Raw genomic sequence first — 26694 nt, forward strand, 5'->3', positions numbered from 1 at the left:
GCCAAAAGAAAAAAAGAAAAATACCCAACAACAACAACAAAGAAACAAACCCAACCTTGCTCTTCCAGGAGCCAGCTCAGGAGCCTCCTAAAGCTAGTTTTATTTTACTCAAGTGGATTCTTTTTCTTCTCCTTCATCTCAAAATGAGATTACAATTAACTTTGCACACAGTTAAAAGCCAGAAAAATCCCACATCAAATACGATGTCCTAAATACAATGCCCCACGACAACATGAGATTTTATGTCTTGCGTTCAGTGGAGGTATTTCCAGCTGTTGTCTGTTCTTGTCGCAGTCTTGGTGCTACTCCAGTAATTGTGCCCATGTCTAATAATGATCTACAGCAGCACCTCAGGAGGTTTTAAATGCATTTCGTCATAAAGTTCTCGGGAAAGGCGAGGCCGGAGTCAGCTCAGGTTGAAACCACAGCATGAGGTCCCACAGGACAAGATCGTCAAGACTAAACATTTGCTTTCCTGAAGTCACAGAAATTCTCAAGAACCAAACAGTTAGGCACTAAATATAATTATCTTTACAAACCAAATTGCTATGTCTCTGACAGCCCTTCCCTGAAGTTTCCAACATCTCTATTTAAAATAAAGTATTGGTTTTGTTTGGTTTTTTGGGTTTTTTTTTCCTATTGACACAAGGCTATAAAACACAGATTTGTCACTGCCTTTCATTTTTATGGATTTATAACCAAAACTGATTAAAACCAAAACAAAACTTTGAGTAAAACCTGTCGACACTCGCATGGAGTATTTGCTGTACTCACATATATTTCTCAAAGTCAGTGCTTCAGAGTTCCACTGAAATTGAAATGAAGAGTATACTAAATTCAAGCTTATTGCGATGCTTGGGTAGAGGATTTAGCTAGGACCAAAGAAAAACATGTATTTATTTTCTTCTTTGGTGACTTATCTGCATACACCGGAGTAGCGAAGTAGGTGTTCTGGATTGCTTGGTTTCAACTTCTGGTATCACAAAAAATTTGCATGAGGAAAGCACACATCTGAAAGGGGCTTAAGCAAAAATGTCAAACGTAGTTTCTGCTGTGAGCAGAATAATTTAAGAAAAACATACCTCTGTAAAAGGCAAAAATGGAATAGAAACTTCGCAGTAAAGTTAAAAAATGCATTAGAAAAGGTGGTTGCAGCTTGTAAGGGGATCTAAGGACTCAGGGAGGGTACAGTGCTGAAGGCATCCACAACTTTGCCTTCTTAGCCATCACCGGCCAAAAGAAGAATAAATGGAATAATGAAAATTTGAAGGGAAAACTCTGACAAAGAAATGTGTGAGTCTGCAGCTGCTGCGAGGCTGCAGGATGAGAAAGTCAGTGGCAATACACTGCCTCCGTCTTTAACTACCTCCGAGGAAAAAGTGAAAGGCAAAATGAGCTTCAGAATACAGATTTCTGTACTGAGTTTGTCACAAGCCCCCAAACTATTTGTTAGATATCAAAAGCTGGATCACTGTGCGATAAATTTTCACTAGAACCTGACAACACGTAGATGGACTAGGGACACTCTGATGAAAGTGCCTCAGTATGGCGTCAACTAGCTACTTTTAGACATTTAAGTAACTGTGTAAAGAAATTAGCGATTTCGTTAGCAAAGCTAATAATGATGACAAAAATAGTGGCGATCAAGCACGCTTACAGGGAAGGAAAAGCACGTTGACCAAAGCTAAATCCTCCTCTAAAGCTTGCAGAAAGGATCACGATCTTCTGAAAAAGTTTCCTTAGCTGCTTCAACATGCACTTCTCAAGCAAATGACAGAACCTTAGTCCACTAAAAGACGCTGGTGAATTCACAGGTCTTTAGCAATTGGGTGTTATTTCTGCTCATAGTTCTTTGAAATTACTGCATGATCAGCCTCTTCCTCGGTTGAGCGGGTTGACTGAACTGGGAGATTCATTACCCAATTTAACAACAATAGTTAACTCAAACTCTCACGAAGATTGTGCTGTTAGTAAAAAGTGATAGTCATTGTCAGTGTCTTGCAATTTGGACTATGACCAGAAATAAGATTAGCCAGAACGTACTAATAGCATCTGCTTTACCTAGGCAAAGCTCCACAGCCAGGAAACACGTTTCCAAAAATGAACTAGGAGTATCATGGCCTTTGAAGCAGCAATTAATGAGAGAAAATAAGAGCTTGTACAGGCATATTCCATCTCCCCAACCCCAAGAGAAAGCGCTCACACCTGGACTGTGTCTGGACTAAGACACACAAGAGAATTTCCTACTGGCCTCCCAAACATGACTTGACTCCGCATCCGGGCACAACCCACACCCAGGTTCAGGGCGGCCAGGGACAGAATACTGATACAAGACCTTGATGAGAATTGCAGCTTGTTAGGGGCAACAGAGAGATCAGGATCCCGGGCTGTGCTGTAGCCAGCCATGACGCAGTAGTGATGCAGCCCAGGCTTTCAGCTATTTCAAGTGAAAGACTTCCACTTCCTCACAGGTCTTTCTTACACCTCCTAGAGCCCAACCAGGACCTGCTCCTCTTCCACGGGCACTTCTTAACTTTATCTGCTACCACATCTTTGCCTAGAAAAGCAGTCAGAAAATGCAGTGCTGTGTTCCAGCTTTCCACCGAGCTGCTGACCTTTAAAGCCAGAGTTACTTCGTTCCCTTTGCAGTCACTACTCACTCCTTTCAGAGCACCGGAACAGGTTATCAGGAATGATGCAAACACAGCTCATTTCATTGTGGGTCAATCGGACAAACTCACAGTCCCATCCAAACTTTCACACTGGGATGCCACAACTGCACTCTCAGGCCATTGCAGCCTTTGCCCTTGGAAAACACAGTCTTAAGAGGAATCACGTGTTCTCATCTTCATTTCATAAAATCATACGTGGCTTGCTGGTTTTATTTTAACCATCTATTTTTCTTCACTTTATCGGGGGATAAAAGAACCTATAAAGCACTATTTTTAAGTTACATAAAATATTGAATGAAACGCATCCACTGTTGCGTGAATCTGGAAGCACTATAAAACACTTAAAGCTATTAAAACGTATTTTGATTGGCACGACATAAAATGTATTTCAGCGCGCCTGAAGTTCAGATGTATTCACGTATCGTTTGTTCACAACTGAATGCTCGAGAGAGGCCAAATTTCTGCCACCCGCTGAAAAAACGACTCACCCGCTACCACCAGGCAGCCGAGCAGGTCCCGAGCAGCCAGCTCACAAGCGCGACCCAGACCTAGCCCGTGCTCTTCTGCTCTCCCGAGTAACACACGTCCAGTATGGAGAAGCACCCCCTTGGAGTGCTTCACCGTGGCCCACACAGCTTCCTTCCAGCTGTAGCTCACTGAGCAGCTGCTTACTTTTGTAATAACGTATTACTCCTCCTGCACGTGGATCTAAAACCACGGTGCTGATTTTGCTCACAGTGAAAATAAAAATTAAGTAATAGGTCTTGCATTTCGTTCTTTTTAAAGAGTGCGGCAAAGTACATCAACAGCCGGGAAGTTCACGTTGCATGAAATCAGTGCTGCCCATATATTCTTTAAAACAAACCCCTCGTGAGAAAGCGTACCTAAAACTTTAGTGGCATTACCAACGTCATTTTTAACCTAACCTCAGAAAACAGAACAAACCCAGTCCATTTACCTGAAATTAACTGGGAGAGCTAAGTTATTAACAGAATTTTATTTAAATTTTTTGAAGGTATGAATGGCAACAAGTAATTGAAAAACAATACACACCCCTACCAAAGCTACAGGCAGAGTGACGACACAGATAAAGCTCTTAATTTCCATTAGATCAAAGTGACATGTGGTTTCTGCTGGATCACCTTTTAGCTGCTCCCGAAAATTCAAACTATTTGAAACTTCTGGATGGCCAAAATCAGAATATCTCAAGTTGGAAGGGACCCATAAATGATTCAGTAGATGCGATTAGAGAAAAACAGTAACAAGAAAAAAACCAAGGGGTAACTCCTTAACAAGTCCTCCCCTATATTACTAAAGCAGGTGTAAATTATGATGCCACAGCCTTTACTTTGAACATTTTTCCCTTATCCTGCACCTTCCTCTGACCTGCTCCCCGCCATCACTTGTTCCCATGCCTGCACACCACTCAGGTCTGTCAGCCCAACTGCTTGTCTGGCAACACGATGAACCAGACAGGTCCATTTTAAGCACAGATTATGTTTTCGTCCATTCATTTCAGCAGCATAGCTGAAGCGAGATCAGTTCCCCATCTCCCTTTAATGCCTCTGCTTGCTCGTTTTTAACCTAATCAGTTTGCCACATGGCCACAGGAGAGCTGGCTGCAGCTCTCACAGCAGAGGAGGTAACGCAGGGTGAGAATAAAGAGGTAGGAGTGTAGAGAAGATGGCTGGAACCATTTACATGGCATAGCTACCAAAAGAAATGCCTTCACAGCAACCCCTTCGTGCAAGCTGTAGCGCTGAGGGAACTAGGGCTGAATAGATTTTAGAAAACACTCCGTTATTCAGTCAAGAAAGTCTGAAATATTTTTGATCTTGGAGAAGTTATGGCTAATTAAACTTTCATACATCTCTGCATATTCATGTGCATTTGCAGCACATCTAGAAATAGAAGTTCAAAGAGACAGGTGACAAGGGGGACTATACCTTCTTGTATCAGCAAACCTAGTAGTTAGATCCGTCTTGTGAGCAAACTTCTACAATAGTTCTAGCATGACCCATAGACTAAAAATACACACTATATAAGAACGGCTTTGGCAGCAGTTCAACTCATAGAATCACAGAGTGGTTTGCGTTTGAAGGGACCCTAAAGACCTAGTTCCAACCCCCCTGACATAGTCAGGGACACCTCCCAGTAGACCAGGTTGCTCAAAGCCCCATCCAGCCTGGCCTTGAACACCTCCAGGGATGGGGCATCCACTTCTCTGGGTAACCTGTTCCAGTGTCTCACCACCCTCAGAGTAATGAATTTCTTCCTAATATCTAATCTAAATCTCCCCTCTTTCACTTTAAAACTTACCCCCTTGTCCTATCACTACACTCCCTGATAAAGAGTCCCTCCCCAGCTTTCCTGTAGGCCCCCTTAAGGTACTGGAAGGCCGCAATAAGATGTCCCCGGAGCCTTCTCTTCTCCAGGCTGAACAGCCCCAACTCTTTCAGCCTCTCCTCATAGGAGAGGTGCTCCAGCCCTCTGATCATCTTCATGGCCCTCCTCTGGACTCGCTCTAACAGGTCCATGTCCTTCTTACGTTGGGGGCCCCAGAGCTGGACGCAGTACTCCAGGTGAGGTCTCACAAGAGCAGAGTAGAGGGGGAGAATCACCTCCCTCACCCTGCTGGCCATGCTGCTTTTGATGCAGCCCAGGATATGGTTGGCTTTCTGGGCTTATGGCACATTGCCAGCTCACATTGAGCTTCTCATCAGCCAACATCCCCAAGTCCCTCTCCTCAGGGCTGCTCTCAATCCCTTCACCCCCCAAGCTGTATTTGTGCATGGGATTGCCCCGACCCACATGCAGGACCTTGCACAGGCCCACCCCTCAAGCTTCTCAAGCCTGCCCAGGTCCCTCTGGATGGCATCCCTCCTCTCCAGCATGTCAACTGCTCCACACAGCTTGGTGTTGTCAGCAAACCTGCTGAGGGTGCACTCAATCCCACTGTCCATTTTGCCAGCAAAGATGTTAAACAGCACCGGCCCTGAGGCGCACCACTCATCACTGCTCACCACTTGGAGACTGAGCCATTGACCGCAACTTTTTGAATCCAGCTGCCCAGCCAACTCCTTATCCACAGAGCGGTCCATCCATCAAATCCATGTCTCTCAAATTTAGAGACAAGGATGCCATGCCGGACAGTGTCAAATGCTTTGCACAAGTCCAGACAGATGATGTCAGTTGCTCTTCCCTTATCCACCAACACTGTAACCCCCTCATAGAAGGCCACCAAATTTGCCAGGCACTATTTACCCTTAGTGAAGCCGTGTTCATTGTCACCCATCACCTCATTTTTCATGTGCCTTAGCAAAGCTTCCAGGAGGATCTGCTCCATCATCTTGCCAGGCACAGAGGTGAGACGGACCAGCCTGCAGTTCCCTGGGTCTTCCTTTTTTGCCTTTTTAAAAATGGGGGTTACGTTTCCCCTTTTCCAGTCAGTGGGAACTTCACTGCACTCTCACAACTTCTCAAATATGGTGAACAGTGGCTAAGTCTTTAGACTTAGCTCAAGAGAACAACCAATCTCATTATTAGGGATAAAACTTCCAAAAGTTGTATTTTCATGCGTCCAGGCTAAGCGCTCAGCAACTTAAAAAACACTGGGACTTAAAAATGGTTTTAAACGAGGCTGTCACTTTCTCTACTTACCTTGAAGAGCATTAAATTCCTCTCGTCTTGTTTATTGTCTTCCCAGTCACTCACATTTAAAGTATCACCATTTTTATTTTCTTTTTTTTTTGTTTTGGTTGTTTTTTTTTGTTTTTTTTTTTTTTTTTTTTTTTTTTTTTTTTTTAGGTTTAAGGTGTTCCAGGAAGGCATTCCTGCAGCTTCCACATGGTCCTCCAGAAGAATCCAGGTGACCAGTGCCCACTGCCTCACCCACCCCCCATCACTAGGGAACCCATAAACGAGTTGTGGGCTGCAGAATTCCCTTGTGGTGAGAACAGTGGTCTACCCACTTCCACCAGTCTCATTTTTTTCCCCTCTCCCTGTCCTGTAGCTGTGTGTCCTGTGCAATTCACCTGGCACTCCTACAAGGGAGGTTTCTGGGTGAGCGCTGCACCTCACATGAGTTAGCCCAATATATCCAGTGCTCCAGGACTGCTCTGGTCTTACTGCCCAGGTGCAAACAGGGCCCGCAGCAAGTCTGCCACACAACGCAGCAAAAGGTTACTGATAGAAAAAGAGCCCAACAGCGTGCACACAACTTGGGGATAGACAAACACACTGCCTAATATCTGCTGCAGTCTTAGGCACGCTCAACCATTTCTTCATTTCATGTAGCCAGAGGTGTGGCATCTGATCCCGGTCACCACAGAGGTAAAGGCATACACGACTTCACTAAGTAGAAGGTCAAAATCCCAAAGAAGTAGACTTGAAGTGCATCTCGACTATAACTTCTTAAAGGCACATGGCCGTCTCAAAGCCAGCTCCAGAAATTGTGAGCCAATATTTTCCCTTTCCCTAGTATTTAACTGTTAAATATATGGTAAGAATTTTATCATGACAGTAGAAACTTTTTTACTACATGACACAGGTAAAAATCTCAAAAAGGACGCTAAACTTTTCAAAAACAGGAGTCAGTGCATGTTCCTTTAATTATTCTGTCAGTCTTCAGTTTTAAACAATAAACTGTCAAAAATTTGTTGCCTGAAAAAAACTCATTTTCAGTCATCCTTTCACCCCAAATAACTAACTAGTGGTTACGAAACATCATCGAGCACCTAACTGTAACAAGAGATGCCAATCATTAGGAAGCAATTTCCCAGGATGTCCCATTGTGAAGCTGAAGAGCAGAATCTGGACAAAACATGGAATAAAATAATTTTAAAAAAGCAAAACCATCAGTTTTGATAATTAATTAACAAAAAGTTAAACAGGGAAGTGTTAGATAACATTAGCAACTACCAAAACAAAAAAAAAAGCTTCACACAGCTGTGTGTACTCACCTTTGTTATTTTCATCTACTACAGCTATTGTTTTAAAATTCCATTGTTGCTTGCCTTTGAATCTACAAAGACTATTCACACTAAGATGTTTCCATTATACATCAATAAAATACTTTAGTCTTTGGGTCTTTCAAAGTAAATCATACCAATAGTGCTGCACAGGCAATGTGGCACGGAATGTGTTGTGCATTCATCACTGAGGCTGTGACACTTATTATCCTTTCAAGTAAGATATAATGAAGTTGTCATAACACTTTTGAAGTCAGATGAAAAAACCTGTAATAGCTGTAGCAGTGCTTCTGGTTTGTTTTCATATGTTTGCTGGTTCCGATTGGTTTTCCCAATTCCATAAGCTGAAGATAGCAGACACGCCACTGGTACGGTTCTGCCTTCTACTCTTCCGTGCTCACAATAACAACCCATGACACAGTTAAATGCCACGGATCCCTTTCCTTTGGGCTTCATGAATTTTGTATTTATTTGCTTGGGTAATCTGTCTACCCTAAACACACCTTAATCTGAATGGTTTCCTTTTGTTCACCATTTCATTTCCAGCAGTTATGTACTTTTCCTCCTAAAATACGTAGGAGCCATCTTGCAATCAGTACTCAGTAAAAAAAAAAAAAACAAACAAACAAAAAAAACCAACAAACATTTCCAGTCTCTCCTCCTTCTCCATGATGTCTAGAGAAGACAAGCTAGGCAGTGTGACTGGCACTCCTTTTTCGTATGCCTCAACATGCTCCCCAAATCCCCACCACGTCTGTTGTGCTCTCCTGTTTCTGGTTCCTCTTCCTGGCTCATTTCCCCAGTTCCCCCCCCCATCTTAACTGCTCTTGCTCCTGGATCCTCTCTTCCCTTGACACTGCACAGGACTACTTGCCATCATGCTTCCAATTATGAAGTGCATTCTTTCTTTCCTTCTTTTTTTCTTTCTTTCCTCTTCTCTCCTTCCTTTCTACTTTCTCCACTTCTACCTCTGAAGCTCAAGTTCACTAAAATGTGTGACCACTTGAACTATTCACATCCTTCCACCATTCCCATTCCACATTTCTTACTCCTTGCTTCCTAAAGCATCCCACATTTCAAAAAGGCACTTCCGTGTTGCTCAGTGCTATTATTAATCATTCCTGCACTCACTTCCTTTGCTACTTCTCTCACTTGCTCCTTCAATAATTCCAACCACTGTTTTCTTCTGTCGGCAAGGTTTGCCAAATTCCTCCTATTAGCCTCAGGCAACATCATCTGCAGTCTCCTATTCCTAAATTAAAATACGAAATTGAGTACTCTTCTCCTTCTTACTTGTCCCTTCCAGCAAGCTGTCAACACCTCAAACTCTAAACAGTGAAAATAAAAACCCAAGAGATATTTATCTTCCCCGTCAGGCATGTAGGCACTCTAAAATTACTCTTTATCCTACCCTTAAAGTCTGTACATGAGACCTTTTTTCCCCCCTCAAAAAGTTCAGCCTTCCGCCTTCTTTTTCCCAACTACCAAGCCATTTGCTATCACTGTACTTAGGACAGATGTAAATACTTCTCCTTTCCAGTCAGCTGGAATTTATGTGAACCTATCTACAGTATCTTTTAGAAGTCACATTCTTCTTGCATTCTCTGACATTATTAATCTTTCTGAATCACACCCCAGAGTAACTTCTTCAATGTGCCTGTCCTATTCATGCCCTTCTCTCTTCCTTAAACTTCTGTGCCAAAACTTGCGTCATTCTTAATGTCTCACTTATTTCTCCTAACCTAGCTTTTCTCTACACCACACAATGAGTCACACTGCCCCCCAAGCCAACTTGCCACTTCAGCATAGAAACTTAAACTTACACTTACAGACCTCCATAGAATTCACATCTACAGTACTCTACAGAAAGTTAACTCTTTCTAGGCAAAGATCACTGAAGCCTCAAGTAATCCTCCCCATTGCAAACATCAGTGTGCTGTTCCATACTACCAAGTATCTTATCTGAATATATATTATATGGAAAATAATTGAATGTATTAATCTGAGAGAGATGGAAAAGATACTCAATAAAAGGACCATTAAGTACCTTTATGTTTGTTAGGTGACAAGGAAAAGAAAAAAGAGGTACAATGGTAAGCATCATACCCATCAATTCTGTCATTTTAACACTGAATGCACAATGTATTTAACAATTCAAACACACAAGTAATAATTGTGTACCTTTATTTTCACACGTGCACTGCACCGATGCAGTAGATACAACGCCAGCAGTTTTCTCTTTGCACAAATTACTATCAATCAAGTTTTTAAATACTTAAACCACATTTCTAGGTTGACGCAGCATTTAGTGCAAAGAATAATTAAGAAAACCCTAATGTTAACCGTATCTTGGGAACTGTCTGCATATATAGTGCAGCAATCAGCGATTTCCCAACTGGCCTTAAACATTGAAAATTGATCATCTATAGCAGTTTGCATTTGAAAATTCTAACACAGACTTGCTTTCCTTTTAAAAAATCTACACTACGGCAACAAATAAATAGACAGACTGTGTATATATTTGCTCAGAATCAATTCAGCAACTTAAAAAAATAAAAAGATAACATTCAGTGTTTGCTGAATTGCTTTATACTGCCTCTATCACAAAAAAAAAACTACATTAAAAAAGTTTAAAGAAAAAAAAATTCCTCCAACTCTCCTTGTACTGTATCAGTTGAAAAGGAAAGACTTGCAAGCACTGCTGCCTCTCACCCATCAATATTTAATTGAGGCCCCTGGTCATTCCAGGAACCGATTACAGACCATCTCTGCACACCCAAACATCTCTGTGCCCAGGCAGCCTTGTGCAGCGATGCTAAAGAAAAGTGCTAGCCTTGGTACAGCAAGCCAGCAAGCATATTACCCCACCTTCCAGTTCACAAGTTTCTTCGCTAAAAAACAACCACCCCCACCTGTTGTGACCGATTTCCACATCTATCAGTCTCACTCGGGAACACATGTGCTGTACGCCCCATCCCAGTGAATGCCTGAGTGCTTAATTTCACCTACATGAGTAATCACGCTAGGAATCAAGGGAATGGTCATGCTTGCAAAGTTAAAGATACATGTAAATGTTTATAGGACATCTGCCTTCACTTGCACCTACACAATATACTGATTGCAGTCCTGTATCATAAATGAAGGGTCACTACGAGGTCATAGGCAATAATATCAAGGTATTTTCTGGGATGTATATAACAAAGCTAAAATACTCAGGGAAATGCAACACTCTCTTCTCTCCTGTTTAGAGGGAGGCTCTGCTCTTTGAGAGTATTTAGGGATGCAGAAGCTGTAAGGCCGTGGAAGAACCGTGTGCTACATATATTAAAGAATTAACATCAACTGCAATAATTTAAAACAATGACTGAAGAATACTTCTATTGGCTATCCAAACTGAAAGCATTTTTAAAGCACAACTGTACAATACAAAAACAATTATACATCAAACGAAGAGCAAATTTTTGCAAGTTTTCCAGTATCACTCTGGAGTTCTACATAGGCCGCTCAGATTTCATGAGCGGTTTATATGTGTGGGATGCAGTAAAATTCTTTTTTATGTCCAATTTAAGGATACAGATCTCAGGAGTGCTTTTTTTGTTTGTTCATTTTGTTTTCATTGACAGCATCTTGGTGGGAGGGGGGAATCATCTCCTTCCAATGAAACTAAGAAAATGTTGATACTAGGTGTTGAAGAAAAAAAACATCATTATGGTTCAGGATTTGACTGTTTAGGGAAATAGTGCACTTTTTATTCTATCTTGGAAATGTACATAAATGCACAGAATGGTTATAGCCTTCCTACCTCTTTTTCAAGCAGTGGGATCTTTTAAACACTGAAAGCAAAGTTTTAGTCAGTACATAGCATGTTAATACAAAAATATAACTTTTCAGGCAACATGAGAAACAGTTAAGAGAAAAATGCTTTATCTTTCAGAACAGAACTTCAATGCAACCTAGGTTCCACTGACTTTTACACTGCAAGTGGATCTAATTCAGCAAGAGCCCCACACAACAAGGTCAATCTAGGGTAATACGACCAGGACTTACCCTACTGAAGTATACATACTTGCTCAAAGCATTCAATACTGATGCACATGAATCTAGACCACACTCAACATTTCTTTGCCCTGTAAAGCGACCTTTCCTTCTTCAAGAACCTAGTGCTTCCCGTAAGGTTGAGGACTGTATGCCCACAAGAACCTCGTTACACTCAATTTTTTGCACTGCAGTGGGATGGAAAACCAGCTTTAATTTTCATGCTGATAGAGTTCAAAGTACCTCTACAACCTACTGTTAAATCCATAGCAAAATCCAAATGATCAATGCGGCAGCAGCTAAAGAATTCCATGAGGTGAAAGGTCAAAGATTCTTCTACTGCAGAAGAGATTACAGCAATGATGAATGAAACTAGAGTAAATAATCAAAACTTAAGACTCGCTTTCTTCCCTTTGCAATGAAGGATTTGGAGTATCCTTTTAGAAGATTTCTTTCCTTTTTTTTTTTTCTCTTAGTTATGCCCTTCTCTATATGGAAGCACTGTGGTGTTCATTTAAAAAAATCAAACAAAAATCCCTCCATCCTTAAAAAGCACCATAGATTAAAAAATCTGGTGGAAAACCAAAAAAAAACCAAACCCAAAACCAAACCCAAAACAAACTCCATGGACAACCCTTCAGGGATGAAATGCTAAAGATGTCTTTTTTAATCAATCAGCTTGTGAAGTTCTACAAAAAAATAAAAAGGATCACATTCTAAAGGTTCAGTGCATTCAGCAGCTATATAGTTTTGCTGCTAATTCATCTTTAAGTTGACTTTCAAAAATAACACCCTAGCTCATCAAAATATACATTTTCCATTTGCTTTTAAATTAAAATAATAATAAAAACATTTAAAGAATTCACAATCAATAGCATGACTAAGTTTCAGGATCATCTACAGCATATAATTTAAAGGTTCAAGATGCCAATATGCAGCACGTAGCAGGCCTATATGCTCCATGCAGCATGTACATTTAGGATAATCTCAAATAATCTTGATGTTCAGATGTCAGTTTGTTTCTTCCAAATAGTGTAGAATACCCATCTGGAGAAAATAAGCAGTTAAGGGAAAAAAAAAAAATGCAAAGTTTGCAGTACACAGGTAAAATGGAAGTAGTTCTTTACACTTATATTTCAGTTCTGAAAACTTCTGGTAACTCAAAGATGGGGTAGGTAAAAATCTCCACAGTGGAATCTCCCCAAATCCTCTTTTTGGCTCAGCAGTTCAAAACAGCATCCCATTTCCACTGAAACTGAAACCCTTTGCAACTCCACGTTTTTTAACTCCTGCTGCAGATTTTCAGGCGGTGCGTTTTTTTGCATTGCAACCCCTGAACAAACTAGAGAAGTACTTTGGGAACAGTGATCAAAACTTCGATCAGGAGTTCACCAAGTTGGGATCCCTCTTGCTCATCTTCTCAACTGTAAGGTAGCAAGCTTCACTAGAAAAGAAACATCCAGCTACCTAATTTGTGAATCCTTAATGCAGACACAGTCAGACACAAAATTAATACTGAGATGTTCAGCAGCTGAACACTAGGTGTCCAGGTATCTTACTGGGCAAAGATTTAAATGTCTACTGCCTCTTAAATGCCTCATCAGGGGTTCTGTTGAACGCTCACTTAACAGATGCATCTAAATTTTGCCTAGGCTTTTCCGTAAAAAGCTTCTGCGGTGTTTGCCTTAGGTACCCAATCATTTTTCAGAGAGCAGACCTTTATGTTGCCCAGACTGAGCTAGAAGCAAATACAAAGCAACTGGCAGCTGTACCAGTGCTCTTTGTGCTGCTCCTCTGAGGGGAGATGGATCCAGCTTCAGCACAGTCACCCAGAAGTTATGCTTAAACCCCAGTCCTCTGGGCTACTCCTGGCAGGACAAACAGCTGATTCTCAAGAGCTTTCTTGCCATGCTGGGCACATGAGGGAGGTCAGAGCTATGTAATTTCACCTGCTTCTGGAGACAGGAACATTAGGAGTCATGAGACATGAACATCACCTTTTTTAGAGCTACAGCAACAGCTGCAGAGTAAGGCATAGATTTCTGGGATTTATAACTTGGTAAAACCACATAAAGACATGTGGTCTTCTGATTACACAGCAAGGTCACACATGCTCCAGATGGGAGCCTCCATGTTCACCATAAGGTCCTGGTGGAGACCTCAGTGACACATATGCTTTCCTTACAATAGAGAGTTGGCTTTTAGGTCAACAGCTACTTGAATTTCAGATGACCCCCACAGCAACACTGCTAAACACCAGAGTTTCAGGTAACAATTACATACGATAACAATTCCTGAAGTAGGCAAAACAAGTAACTACAAAAAGTGATAAGCCAGCTCAGTGCTTTGGCCGCATTCAGGTACCCACGCAGGTACGTGCATGGTCAGATTATGAAAACGAACATTTGCCTAAGTAAAAAGATTTGTTCAATGGCTCAAGAGATTTCACGCACTTAAATGAATGTCACAAATGCATCACATTCTTCAGAAAGACATAAAACCCTAATTTTTTGATTACTTGTCACAATTCTATTGTAAACTATCAAATCTCTCAGTCATCTGTGAAACAGCATTTAGGTGTAACCTCCCATTCAGATACATACTCCTACTTGGAAATCTTCAAGTTTCAAGACAGGTGATAACCTGTACCTGAAATGCAGGTAAAGGGCTATCAGAAGTCCAAGGCCAAATTACTTACTTTGGGCTAATCTGGAATCATCTAGATGACTTCTCCTTTAAGATTCCTGTACCTATACCATTATATCATGGTTAATCTATTCAGAAAAAGCAAACTAATAAAGCCTGCCCAGTTTCTCTAAGAACTGTTCATTTTCAAGTGTTGTTATATCTATTTAATGACCAGTTTTAATACATTTATCAATAAAATATTTCGTATCTGCTAGCTTACTAAAAATATTTAAATGCATTTTTTAAAGGAATTAAGTAGCATTTCCTACTCAATTGTTTTAGAAACATTTTGCACACTTCCAAATAAACAATGCAATAAGTATTCAGAAGACTTTCTGAGGATGCATACTTCAAATCACATACATGTTGCACGAAGGCCCGGTAGTTGTAAAGGCAAAAATAACTTAACCAGTTTCTCTGAAATGGTAAGCTACAAGGGCAAATATCTCCATATCCTCTTTCACTCTTTTTTGTCTTGAAAATGTTAAGATTGAATCTGAGTTTCACTGGAGAGCTGACAATAATGAAAAACAGGAGGAGCTCGTTACAGTCAGTATGGAGTCCAGCACAGCAGGCTGCAGCATTAAACAGTATCAAGACCAGAGACAGAAGGGAGGCAAAAGGAACACACTGAAGAGAAAGATGGTAGCAGAGTTCCACATGCTTAACGTGTTATGAAAGATCTCTCCTGTCAAGAGAGGGAGAGCCACAGCAGGCATTACCCTGCAGAAACTTTTTCTGGGAGATCACACAAAAGTGGTAATCACTCAAGGCAAATGCAGCCAGCAGAACCACCGTATAGCAGATCAGAATGCCCCTCTAGAGCTAACGGCTTGAAGCCAAAACTTCTAGCTCCTTGTATAACTTGCCCGCCACCCAAAAAATGAAGAAATTCTGAAGGATTATTTTAGGAATGGGATGTTGCTGAGAAATGTGTATACTGCTCCACTTGGAATATTTTTTCCAGGAACATTAACTAGTAAGGATTGCCATTTTTTTCCCCCATTAAAAATCCAGTTTGAGCTGTATGTTCAAGAATAAATCTACCAGAGAATATTTAAAGATCTGCATCATGCTAATCTGTAGGAAGTTAGTTTGGGTTTTATTGTGAAAGAAAAAAAAAAAAAAAAAAAAGAAAATACAGCCTTGCCAGGACTCCCAGGCAGCATTACCCTCATAGTTTATCCTACACCCCATAAACAATACACTTGGAAACTCTCAAAAACATTAACAAAAACATAGCTTGATCTTGAAAGGTGCTGATCATTTCACCAACTGCAAATTTATGGCACCTTTGAAAAATAATTCCTGCAATTATCCTCAAAATAAAACTGCAGTGGTTCATTTACTATGAAAAAACATTAATAGCGTTTAAATTAGAACTGCCTTCTTGCACTTGAGTTCATTACCTCCAAGCCATCTAGGCCTGCTTGATTTATTAATACACACTCTCCACTCTTTTTCAGTCTTTAAGGATACAATTCCATGTAGGAGGGAACACACACAGTTTCTTTTGAAAACTCCACAGGACAATAAAGCCTGCTAAGCTGTTCTTCATACAGAGTCAAGGCATCGGTAAGATTGATACAGTTTCCCTGAAAAAAAGAGAGAAGTCCCAGTTACAATCAAGAAAATAAGCAAAATTGCAGATGAATATATACATTTTGACATTAATGCAAGGCGCCCACATACTTCAGAACCAGATACATGCTGTTCTAAATATTTAATATTTACAGGGCAAACACTGAACAGCTTGTCTTCATTCTGCCTACAGCAAACACCAATTTGTATCTTTTCAAGAAAGGGTAAGTATGGGGGATTATCTATCTTCTCATTAGCAGAAACAACCATTACATTAGGGCTTCTGGTTAAAATGGGACCACCATGTGTTGTTTACCTGTAACGTCTACTCAACAACCATGTTCCTTATGATTGCTTAAATATATTAGTAAACAGTATTACAACATCCAGATTTTCTCCGTTATATAACATTGCCTAGGTCTCACAATGTTAAAAATGCATTGTTTACAAATTACTCAGCTTTTGTTTCCCAGGTACAACACACCAAATACAGACCCACCAAATATAAATACACTGTTGCTGTGGCACAGCACAGAGACAAGACATTCTGTGATTCTGGTCGAGGGGGACATGACAGCCAGATGAATTGCTTTGTGGTCTTCTATCTCCACCACTCTCATGAGGAACCTTCAGCTCAACCTATAAGTCCCAAATATGATGACCAAACATGCTGCGACACTACACACGAACAGCAAGTTATACAATGATGACGATGAATCTACCCTGGCCACGCAGCATGCGCACATCTGTTCATATGTGGGGCAGGACGAGACTTCTTCAGATGTGCGTCCCCATCCTTCCCTAACGGTTGGGTTTAATAGCTTATAGTATAAATGCATTTTACCTTGGCCCAGCACAAAGCCTACTTTTTTTCTGATTTGTAATCAGTAGAAACAGAAGCATTAACTAGCATCTCTCCAGAGTTACTTTCAACATAAAAATCCTCAGCTTTCCCACACATTTTACCACTTCTAGTAGAGGAACAACAAACAATGTTTACCACAGAAGACAAAACAAGACAACAAAAAAGGGAACTTTCACATTAATGAATACACAGTTCCTAGTAACCTAGCATATGAGCCAAAGTCCCACAAAATGATGGCAAGAGACCCAAGGCACAAGTTTTCTATTTACCTCAGATCACAAGAACATTAGTCTAGATGATACGAGGATATGCATTAGGCAGAAAAGGGTCTCGTTAAATCAAAAAAAAATAAGGGAAGAAACAGTCATTTACTAAATACAGTCAGCTTCTTGGTTTCTGGATGACTCTCCTGTTAATGACTGGACAGGCCAAAAGCCTTCCAGCGTAAGCACTTTTGAGCAGACTACCACTTTTGATCTTCAAAAGTCTTGAACTTTGCAAGAAAGATGTGAACAAGAAAGCCTAAAGCAATAGACTACACCTATGGAATGACAGTATCTTTCCTCTGCTCTGAATGACTTCTGGAAATGTTTGTGCTTGTACACACACACATAATTTTGGGGTTTTTTTTCAGTTACTGAATGAGGTAGCTTGCGCCTTCCTGCCCTTAGATAACATGTGTAACTCTCATCTGACTGAAAGTATACAGATGGTTCAACTAAGAAAAAAGAGCTAGTCCTAATTAAAAACTATAGCTCTCTTACAGTGACAGCTTATTCAATATTTTAAGACCTCTAACTTGAAACGGAGGTCAAGTTCTATAGGACCCCAGGAACAAAAGACTTATTCAACACCTCCAAAATATCTGCACTACCTGTTTCACACGTGTGCACTGCTCTGCTAACACATTGTGAAGCTTTTAACTCCAAGCACATGGTCTTTAAGAAAGCTGCATTTTACTGTTTAACTTCTACTTCTTGGTGCTCCCAGATTTTTAAAAGTGGCCTTAAAATATTTAAATGCACACAGATGCAACTGAAAGTTGATTTTCACAAAGCAAGGAGCTAAGGTGAGTTTGACCAACAAATACTACCTGTGTTCTTAAAAACAATGTACATGTACAACTGGCAGAGGCCGAAACAATCAGAGATCTTATCTGAAATCAGTATGTCTAAACAGCTCAGTCTACATTGTTTTTTCCATGTAACAACATCAGAGGACAACTAGAAACAAAGTGTATAATGCATATTCTGACTTTGGCATTTAAACTATTTTTTCTACTTCTTATCAGTAGGATTTTTTTCATGATGTATTTAAAACATTTATATTTCCAGAGGAAGTGAAGAGACTTCATCCTACTGTCCCTCCTCTGAAATTTTTGCATCATGCTCAAGATTTCACGAGTGGAAAAGAAAACCTCAACTTAAAAAATCCTATACACAGCATCTTCTAAAAAAATCATATTCCTGAAAGTACTCTTCCAAAAGAACTTGCATAAAACATGTGTTTGATTATCATTTTGATCCCATTCCACAAAAAAACACATACATGGTTATTTGGTAAAGGAAGATGGTGTCCTCTATCATACTTGGGTTCGGGTATCAGAGAACAGAAGAGGTTTGCTAAAAGGTATGAGATGAACACTAACTGTGCACAACTGCACAAAGCACAGCAATCAACTGACTACTGTAGTACTTGTTTAGTAACCTGTTATTATCCAGGGAACTGTAGCAGTTATTTGGTTTAGCCGCCCTTTACCAAACATATAATTTTTTTTTCAACATCAGACTGAACGCAAAAGAAAACTAAAAAACAACCTGTGTGTGTAATTTGAGTCATAAATAGAAAACTCTGCTAGGTAATTTATGGAGCATACCACTATTATGGAGGAAGTTTAATAGGATATACAATGAGATAAAAGTATCTACAGTTTCCCAGCTTGTCACTTCAGTATTTGATCCTTTCTTCCTTCTCCAACAACAGATGAATCACTGCAGACAGTGTGGAAAACAAATTACAGGAACAATGAAACATGCCAATAAGCAACAAATTTTTCAAACCCACAGCTCCCGAGTCACCAAATCAAGATCTTACCTAAAGGTTCAGATATCCCACCTGGCTGTTCTAGTAACCTCCCCGGGAGACACAACATAGGTTTTTATAGTTCTAGACAGTTACAATTTTTCTGCAATTATTTGGCTTTACTCAACAAAAAGCTAAGCATTGGAAAAAAAAAACAAACAAACAAAAAAAAAAAACAAAAACAAACCAGTCTAAAAAACCTAGATGAACTTATTTCAATAAAGAGAAAAGTTATTGAAAAATCACTATTATTAACACCTTTCTGTAAGAAGTGACCATCTTAAGACTACAGTGTTAATAACAATGTCAATCACATTTAGATTCTCTCATATCACTAAAATATGACATGGGGAACCAAGCCCAGTCTACTAACCTGTGTTCGTTTTAACTTGCCTGCCTAATGAAAATAGTTATGTAGAGCAATACATTTTTTGTTCTGGACAGCCACCATATACTCAAATAATAACTGATATTGAGCAGTATTTAATAAGGTTTAGAGCTGATGACTCACCAATTATACTTTTTCAAAAGGAAAGCAGCAAAATCAGACTTTCTTTTTTCTCCCACACCGTTCACTCAATTTCAACATATACAAAAACCTACCAAACTCCTCTGCCCACTCTCCCCCTTAATCTTTTTCGACGACAAACAATTTGACAGATAAGAAATGGGGGAATGATGAAAAAATTTTTCTCCTTAACAAGTATCTTTCTGACACGAAAGTATCTGAGGTAGTTTTCAACTTTGAGATTAACCAACCTGTGTGTATAAGAGCTTGTTTAAGACTGACGATCCCTGAACTGTTTCACAGCCTTTGCATTTTGAGTCTGCTCAGCGCTTGCACACACTTTGACGGCTCATGCCTGTCTCCCAACACCAGTTCTGAGCTTTCATAAGGCGTACATTCTTGTAGTACCATGGGTTTCATTTCCAGCTTTCTACAGCACAATGCTCAACAATTTAAATAATGAATACAGTTTTGGGCAGACAATAAAAAACATTCCTTCAAATAAGTAGTAAAAAAGAATGTTTAAATTAACCCTGTAAGATCCAGTTAACTTTACCCACCTATAAAGGGGATGTACCCATCAACTGATTACAGGCTGAATTTAGGCTCCTATGCCTTCTCCAACCTTTGAAAGTAACCAAGTGACTTGAAAGCAGATGGAAGTCTCCTTCCATACTTGCCCATTTCTTACACATGTCATTCTGGCACCTCTTACCCTCCACGTCACTGCTACAGGACATCCTTGTCTGTGACAGTATGCTACAGAAGTTTAATTTTTATTTTGTAATGGCAAGTGCAGGAGTTGAATTCAGCCAAGGTTTTTTTCCTTCCTCACTTCAGAGTGACGAAGAAGCAAGGAGATACATGAAAGACTTAGCATCAAAGCTAGGTTTGAGTTTTGGGTGACAGGGATAGCTTTTAATGAGATACTGGAGGCAAACCTGACTGAAGGTATCTCCACTGGCTAAATGATCAATTGATTTAAAACTGAACTCTCAGTAACACAAGGAAATGAAAAGTCTGTTCCTTAAAGACTCCCAAACTGCCAAGAAATCACACAGGCTCACACAGAGACACGCACCCATTCTTCCAGCCTCCTTTCACATTGCAGTCAAGGAGAAACCTGCTCCCTCTTTGGAAGCGCTAATTAGAAAACCCACACAGCAGCCAAAAAAAGGAGTGTAACTATGGAGCAACATCATGGTGGTCCGGACATTTAGAGGGCAGGGCCATGCTGCATTAAGAGAGCAGCCAGGAAGTGACAGCTTGGTGAAGGGGCCGCCTGTGCATGTGGCAGACGTCTGATCCCCTGCGCCGGTGGTTAGCACTGTTTACTGGAACGCAAACCCCGAGTGGTGTGTTTCAATCCCGCCTGGGTTGGATGACCCAGACTAGGAAGGAGCAAATTCCTGTTCAGAGGTATTTTTAAAGGTTCCACTTCATAAACAGGCTGAAAATGATAGCTTGCTCAACCTCAAAGGATTAGATCAGCAGAGCAAAAAACTTAGCACAGAAAAAGGCATTTTCATAGCAACACATAATCCACTGACACACAGAGACAACCTTACGATCAGTCTCTGCATCTTGCAGAGTGTAGTTTCACAACTGTTGGGACAATCCTCATGTGCTACATGGAATGCCCAGGATGGTGACGGTTCAGAAAGAAAAACCAACAAATATCACACTAGTACACATACTCCACTGAAGTTGAAAAGAAATCACTTGGGCAATCTAAAAATCATACTGGCTTTTAGAAGGTCCAATAGCATAAAAACACCCAATGTGTTCAGAAACAAGTCACTGGGAAGGTCCATTATAGATGAAAATGGACCTTGGAATATGCCAAATTTTATATCCTCACTGACTCCCACTTCTCCCCCCTGTGATGGCTGGGAACCTGTACCTGTAACTGGCTCCCCTTGGAGAATGCAACACTGAGCACCTCACAGACCCGGACCCATATTACATCACTAAACACTTCAAAGCTCCAGCTTCAGAAGGAGAAAGAACAGAAATATAGCAAGCCATATGACCCTTAAGCATCAGAGTAGTGGGATTATCTTCAACAATAAGTTTTCGCAAACACGCCTCAAGTCTTAACCATACAGACAGGGCTGCAAGTTCTGCAGGCTGAAGGCCCTGAAGCTCACCTCTCTTTGTCCCCGTCCTATATAGGCTGCAAGACTCTCAATATGGATGATGCAGCTAAAAATGTAAGGACATGAAAAGCAAGGCTGCTACTTGTTCAAGAAAGTTTTTGTTCTCATTGTGATTACTATTTATGGATGTGTAGAGCAAGTATGGACATGTTTTTCCACCCAATATACTTAAGCATAGACTTACAGCAACAGAGAATGAGCTCCATAAACCGCCCTTCCTATCTTTCCAGAGCTGAAACACGCAAAAAGTCCCTCCCTCATCCTAAAATTGGCCACATATGTTCTTGCATCCCCTAGGAATATGAATAAATAGTCTGAAAAGCCTTTCACAGCCAGAATCTCTCTATAAATGTTAATAAACTGCTAGGCAATATTAGTTATCAGTCTCCACCTAGTGGTGAAAGAATATTCTGCATTAGTATTCGGAGACTGCTTTGAGGATCACCATGGCATCCTGAAAAAACAACCAGGTGTGTTAGTAGCATGCCAAAAAATAATTCTTTTGATAACCTCAAATGATAAGCTTACCTAGATAAATTATACTTATCTAGAAAAAAGTAGCTTTTATCTAATTTCTATCAGCGTGCATAATACACTCTTGTATTTTATAGTTGGTTACCAAACCTATGAAAACACTAATCATGGCTTGCTCAGAAACATCTAGCCAAAACCCCCCATGCCTCCATTTTTAAATCTTACTTCTCCTATATACAGTATCTGAGTCTCCTCTTAATCTTCTCCATAGCATAGAACTTCTTGTTATGTTATATAACTGTTGCTTTCAGAGCTCAGAGCTGACACGCTCCTGAAATTACCAGAATGGCCCTCAGGATTTTTAGCTGGCTTTGCATGAGAATTTCTCATTGTTTGGCTGCTTCTGGCAAGATCTCAAGTGAAGTCAGGCACACAGGACTAGGAAAGAAAGCCATGCATGGCGTGTCCCGCTTGAGTAAGAATTATTATTATTACCAGAACTCAAAGTAATTTCTGATCTGTAAATGCTGTAGTACGTACTACAAGCATGAGTGTCGGGGGAGAAAAAGACTACTGACAAACACAAATACTATTTTAGCTGTACAAAAACATGTCTGATTTATGTTCGTGAGGTAAGCTGCAAACAGAAATCACCCCACAAGATAATGAGACTGCATAATAATGTGTTAACAGCTCAGTCAGTGAAACTTAACTTTTTGCTCTCCACTTGACATCAGTGCACTTCTGCCTACATCAGGATTAGTTGCTTTTACTAAGCATTCCCAGGAAGAGTTTTGGTTTTGAAAAAAATTGAGGAAACGTGTACAAACACTGAAAAGGCAACTGCAAATTGGTGGTCTAGGAGCACTTCTCAGCTCTTGGGTCCGGGTGCATGCCCCATTCTTTATGCAATTTCGTCTTCATTGAAATAAAGGCTATCAATCAAAGGAAGCTATATACATCAGCGCATTTTCTCAGAATTTTTCTTTTGCTGGTAATGCACATACCAACCTAAAAGTACACTATCTGCATTAAGGCCTGCAAGATCTAATCAAAATCAAATTGGCCTGCCAATATTCTTTAGGAAACCCATCAACTGTGCAGCCCCAGACAAGACTCACAGCCAATGGCACCATCCATTTTGTCATCTCCTGCAGATGACAAAGAGAAGGCATCACACCATCTGCACAATGCAATTATGTAAAGAATCTTTCTGTGCACTGAAGCTTTGATGAACTCAGATTTTAAGTCAATTAATCAAAAATACGATTTTGTAACCAGTAGGCTATTAAGAGCTTTTTTCCTAGTTAATGCACATGAAATTATTAAACATTAACAACTAAGAGATAGGAAAAAACAATGAAAGTTCAGAGCTATATCTGAGTGTCACAGTGAAAGTCCCACTTAATTCTCAATCAGGCTGCAAACAGTAAACAGAACTCTACGGGAAAGTATCCTGATTGGGAGCAGAAGAGGCTATGCTGCAGCCTAAGGTGCATGACTATTTTCTTTTAGCACTGCACGGCCTGCCATTATTATTTTTGTTGCTTCCATGTCATCAACCTACTAACAATTACTTTTATTTCCAGAACACTCCTAACTATTTTAAAGACTGTTTTCCAGCCAACGCTTCTAGACTGCGGAGCGCTGCAGCTAGACAGCTCTAGACCGCCCTGCTGACAGCAGTCCTGAACAATACCTGTAGCGGTTTGCTCCTAGTAATAACAGAAAGGTGCAGTATGCTGTCTACTATAAAACATCTCAAAATCAATTTATGAGCTGAAGAAAACATTTTCCAAAACTTGTGCAGAGCTCAATGAAGAGGTGATGAGCATTTCCATTTACTTTTCCCAGCAGTGACGTTTAGAGAACCAGGCAGCAATACAGTATGTGAAAAGCTGGCATTCTGTGAACAGAATTTCACTTTTGGGTAAAGCATGTCTTCAGCATTGAAATAAATGACATTTTAACAAGACCCACAAGGTAACCTGTGCAAGCAGAACTATCAGAGGACAGGCTACAAACTACAGAGGACAGAAGTTTTGAATGTTAGTAGAACATAATGCCAAGGCAGAAGAAGCAACTACAGCCACTGGCCAGTAGCCAACAGGACAATGACTCCTTTGCAGCATCTTTCCTATGAGAGATTTCCTCATCATAGCAAAGGTCAGGCTCTAACAAATAGGTGGACATTCCCCCAGTCGCTTTTCTTGATATTTAATGTATTTTATGTTTCAGAAAACCAAAACACACTTCAAGAAAGCCTGGAGGGAAGGGGGACACACAGAATCCTGGATTTTAACACAGCTGCCTTAAAAGGCAAGTGATTCCCTCAGCAAGTAAAGTATAGCCTGCTACCTAAGATAAGCATCCTGAGGTAGACAGTTGGAACAGAAGTAACTTAAATTTCCAACGTTAATACACAGAGATAAAAAGAAATTGCATTTAACAGCTAACAGATCAGAGCATTCAAAACCATTTACGAGACCCCAGTGTGTGACTAAGTTCAGCTACCAAAGTCAGTAGTTGTCACGTTTTAACTTCTGTCCATAGTCTAACCCAATCCTTTGGATATCCAGCTTCAATTAGTTTAATTCAAAACCTAATTTAAAAAAAGTTATAGACAGATGATTTTATTTAAAGCACCCCTAAAAGTCTGTTTTTCCTATGATCAGATTACTGAGTTTTCTGGAGGATTTTCTGTTTGGTTTTGTTTTTAAATCAGGCCTAAATGGGAAGAGGCTACAAGGACCATCAAATGGGCTGGGTAGCATATCAGCAGATATATGAAAAGCTCTGATAACTGTTCACCCCAATATTAATTTTCCTTTAACGCCCTCAGGCATACTAAGTTGCCAGAGTACACCGTTCCAGCCCTTTCACTGGCTACCAGTTAGCCACAGGTTCAAACTCAAGCCACTTCAATTTTAATATTGTTTCTTTCCCATCCTGCCATGTGCCACCTTGTTGCTTTGGGACTGTGAAACTGATATTGCACAATGGCTTAAACCCACCAGGGCTGGTTCCGCACTGCTCTCCTTTCTTCCTGCGCAAGCAGAGATGCTGGAGAGCTGAGTTATCTCCTCCCACCAGGCAGCACGACTGCACTAGTCTCAACCTCTACTGGTTTTCAGCTGACACAAAACAACTCCCCTGTACCCTGGCTGCAGCGCAGCCATTCCTCGCTCCATCTTTCAGCACAACCTTCTTTCCAGAGTCCTTCTGCAAAGTCTGACAGATACCTGTCCACATACATTTACACATATTCTAATGAAGTCAGCCAGTCTCACTGTGTATGTTACAACTATGACAACTGCAACACAAATGCTTGCTCTGTCCAAAAGATGTAGTGTTCTTTCAATTCAAAATTTCATAAATATTCCCACTATTAAACAGAACAGAAAAGCCATTAAAGTTTAGTGTGATACAACCCTATTAGTCATATTTTACATTTCAACCACAAGATAATTTATCTTGCCATACAACCACAGCATTTTAAAATAAAGCAGCACATAAAAGTTGCTAAAAATCTCATTCTGAGTTTTGCATTTCTTTATAAACCTATCCAATTTTACAGTAAACCAGTTCCTTTACACACCTCAGAAACTCAGCACAACTCAGAAACTGACAGCAACAGAGTTCAAATGCATAATTTTAGCTAGATTATTTCACATCTTAACAAGATTATTTCAAAATGCTGTACTTAGATGCTCCACACATCAGAAGACTAGTTAAGGTATGGGCACGACAAAAGAAATACAACTTCAGAGACTTGTACTTCATTCAACCATCTGCTGGGTCTTGTCACATTTTTATACATTTGCATGCAGCTTTGTGGCATTCTGAATTCGAGATTACATACAGAAAGTATCTTCAGATGAAAGCTACACCACAATTACATTATCCATGAGGTAGCTATACTGCAGCAAGTCTACAACATCTTAAATTATTTCTTTTTAAATACAGTTGCATTAAAAACTTCATACACAAGGACAAAATCTTATTTATGACTATATAAAATACTTCACAAAATGCCAAGTGTTGTAACAAACATATTCAAATGTTCAAAACCCATTTTGCAGAAGCCAAACCAGTGACTTGCATTAGGAGTGGATAGCAAGCAAAAAGAGAGTATTTACTCCCAAACGAGTATTTTTCTCATCCTACTGCACCTATGTCAAATTCTTAGACCTTTATGGATGACAAATGTTCATGTCTGATACTCTACAATTAGAGACATTAGCTTAAAAAACATGTATCTGTTCATAAAGTACACTTGCTTTTCCAAGAACTGCTTGCAGCTAAAACATTCTGTAGTATGCCTAGCAGATTCTTGAAATTATGCTTTTAAATTCAAAGATACAAGCACTACAAATTCAACTGAAATAATGAAAAAAGACAAGTCAGTCAGTTAGCAAAGTCCAAATTTCAAGCAAAAATCCCTAAGGAGTTGTTAAAAGGAGAAAAACAGCTCACTAGTAAGCCTTGAGAAAAGAAGGCTTAGGGAGACCTTATCACCACGTTCCACTATTTAAAAGGTGGATACAAAGTAGATGGAGACTCCCTTTTTACAAGTCACATAGAAAATATGAGGGGTAATGCGTACAAGTTACTCCTGGGGAGACTCGGAATGAACACAGGAGGAAAATTTTTCACAATG

At 40.1% G+C, this 26694-nt stretch overlaps 1 protein-coding gene across 1 annotated transcript in view; it reads right to left on the reverse strand.

The window, feature by feature from the left end:
* Positions 1 to 12313: 12313 nt before the first annotated feature.
* SMS (spermine synthase) overlaps positions 12314 to 26694 on the reverse strand; it is a 50535-nt gene continuing 36154 nt past the window's right edge. The window contains exons 10-11 of the mRNA XM_082498499.1: positions 15845 to 15960; positions 12314 to 12724 (exon numbers count right to left, since the gene is read on the reverse strand). Coding sequence (XP_082354625.1) covers positions 12682 to 12724; positions 15845 to 15960 — 159 coding nt within the window. The 3' untranslated portion in view covers positions 12314 to 12681. The remainder of the gene's footprint in view (positions 12725 to 15844; positions 15961 to 26694) is intronic.

The sequence above is a fragment of the Vanellus vanellus genome (assembly GCF_965231255.1).
Source record: "Vanellus vanellus genome assembly, chromosome: 1".
Lineage (NCBI taxonomy): Eukaryota > Metazoa > Chordata > Aves > Charadriiformes > Charadriidae > Vanellus > Vanellus vanellus.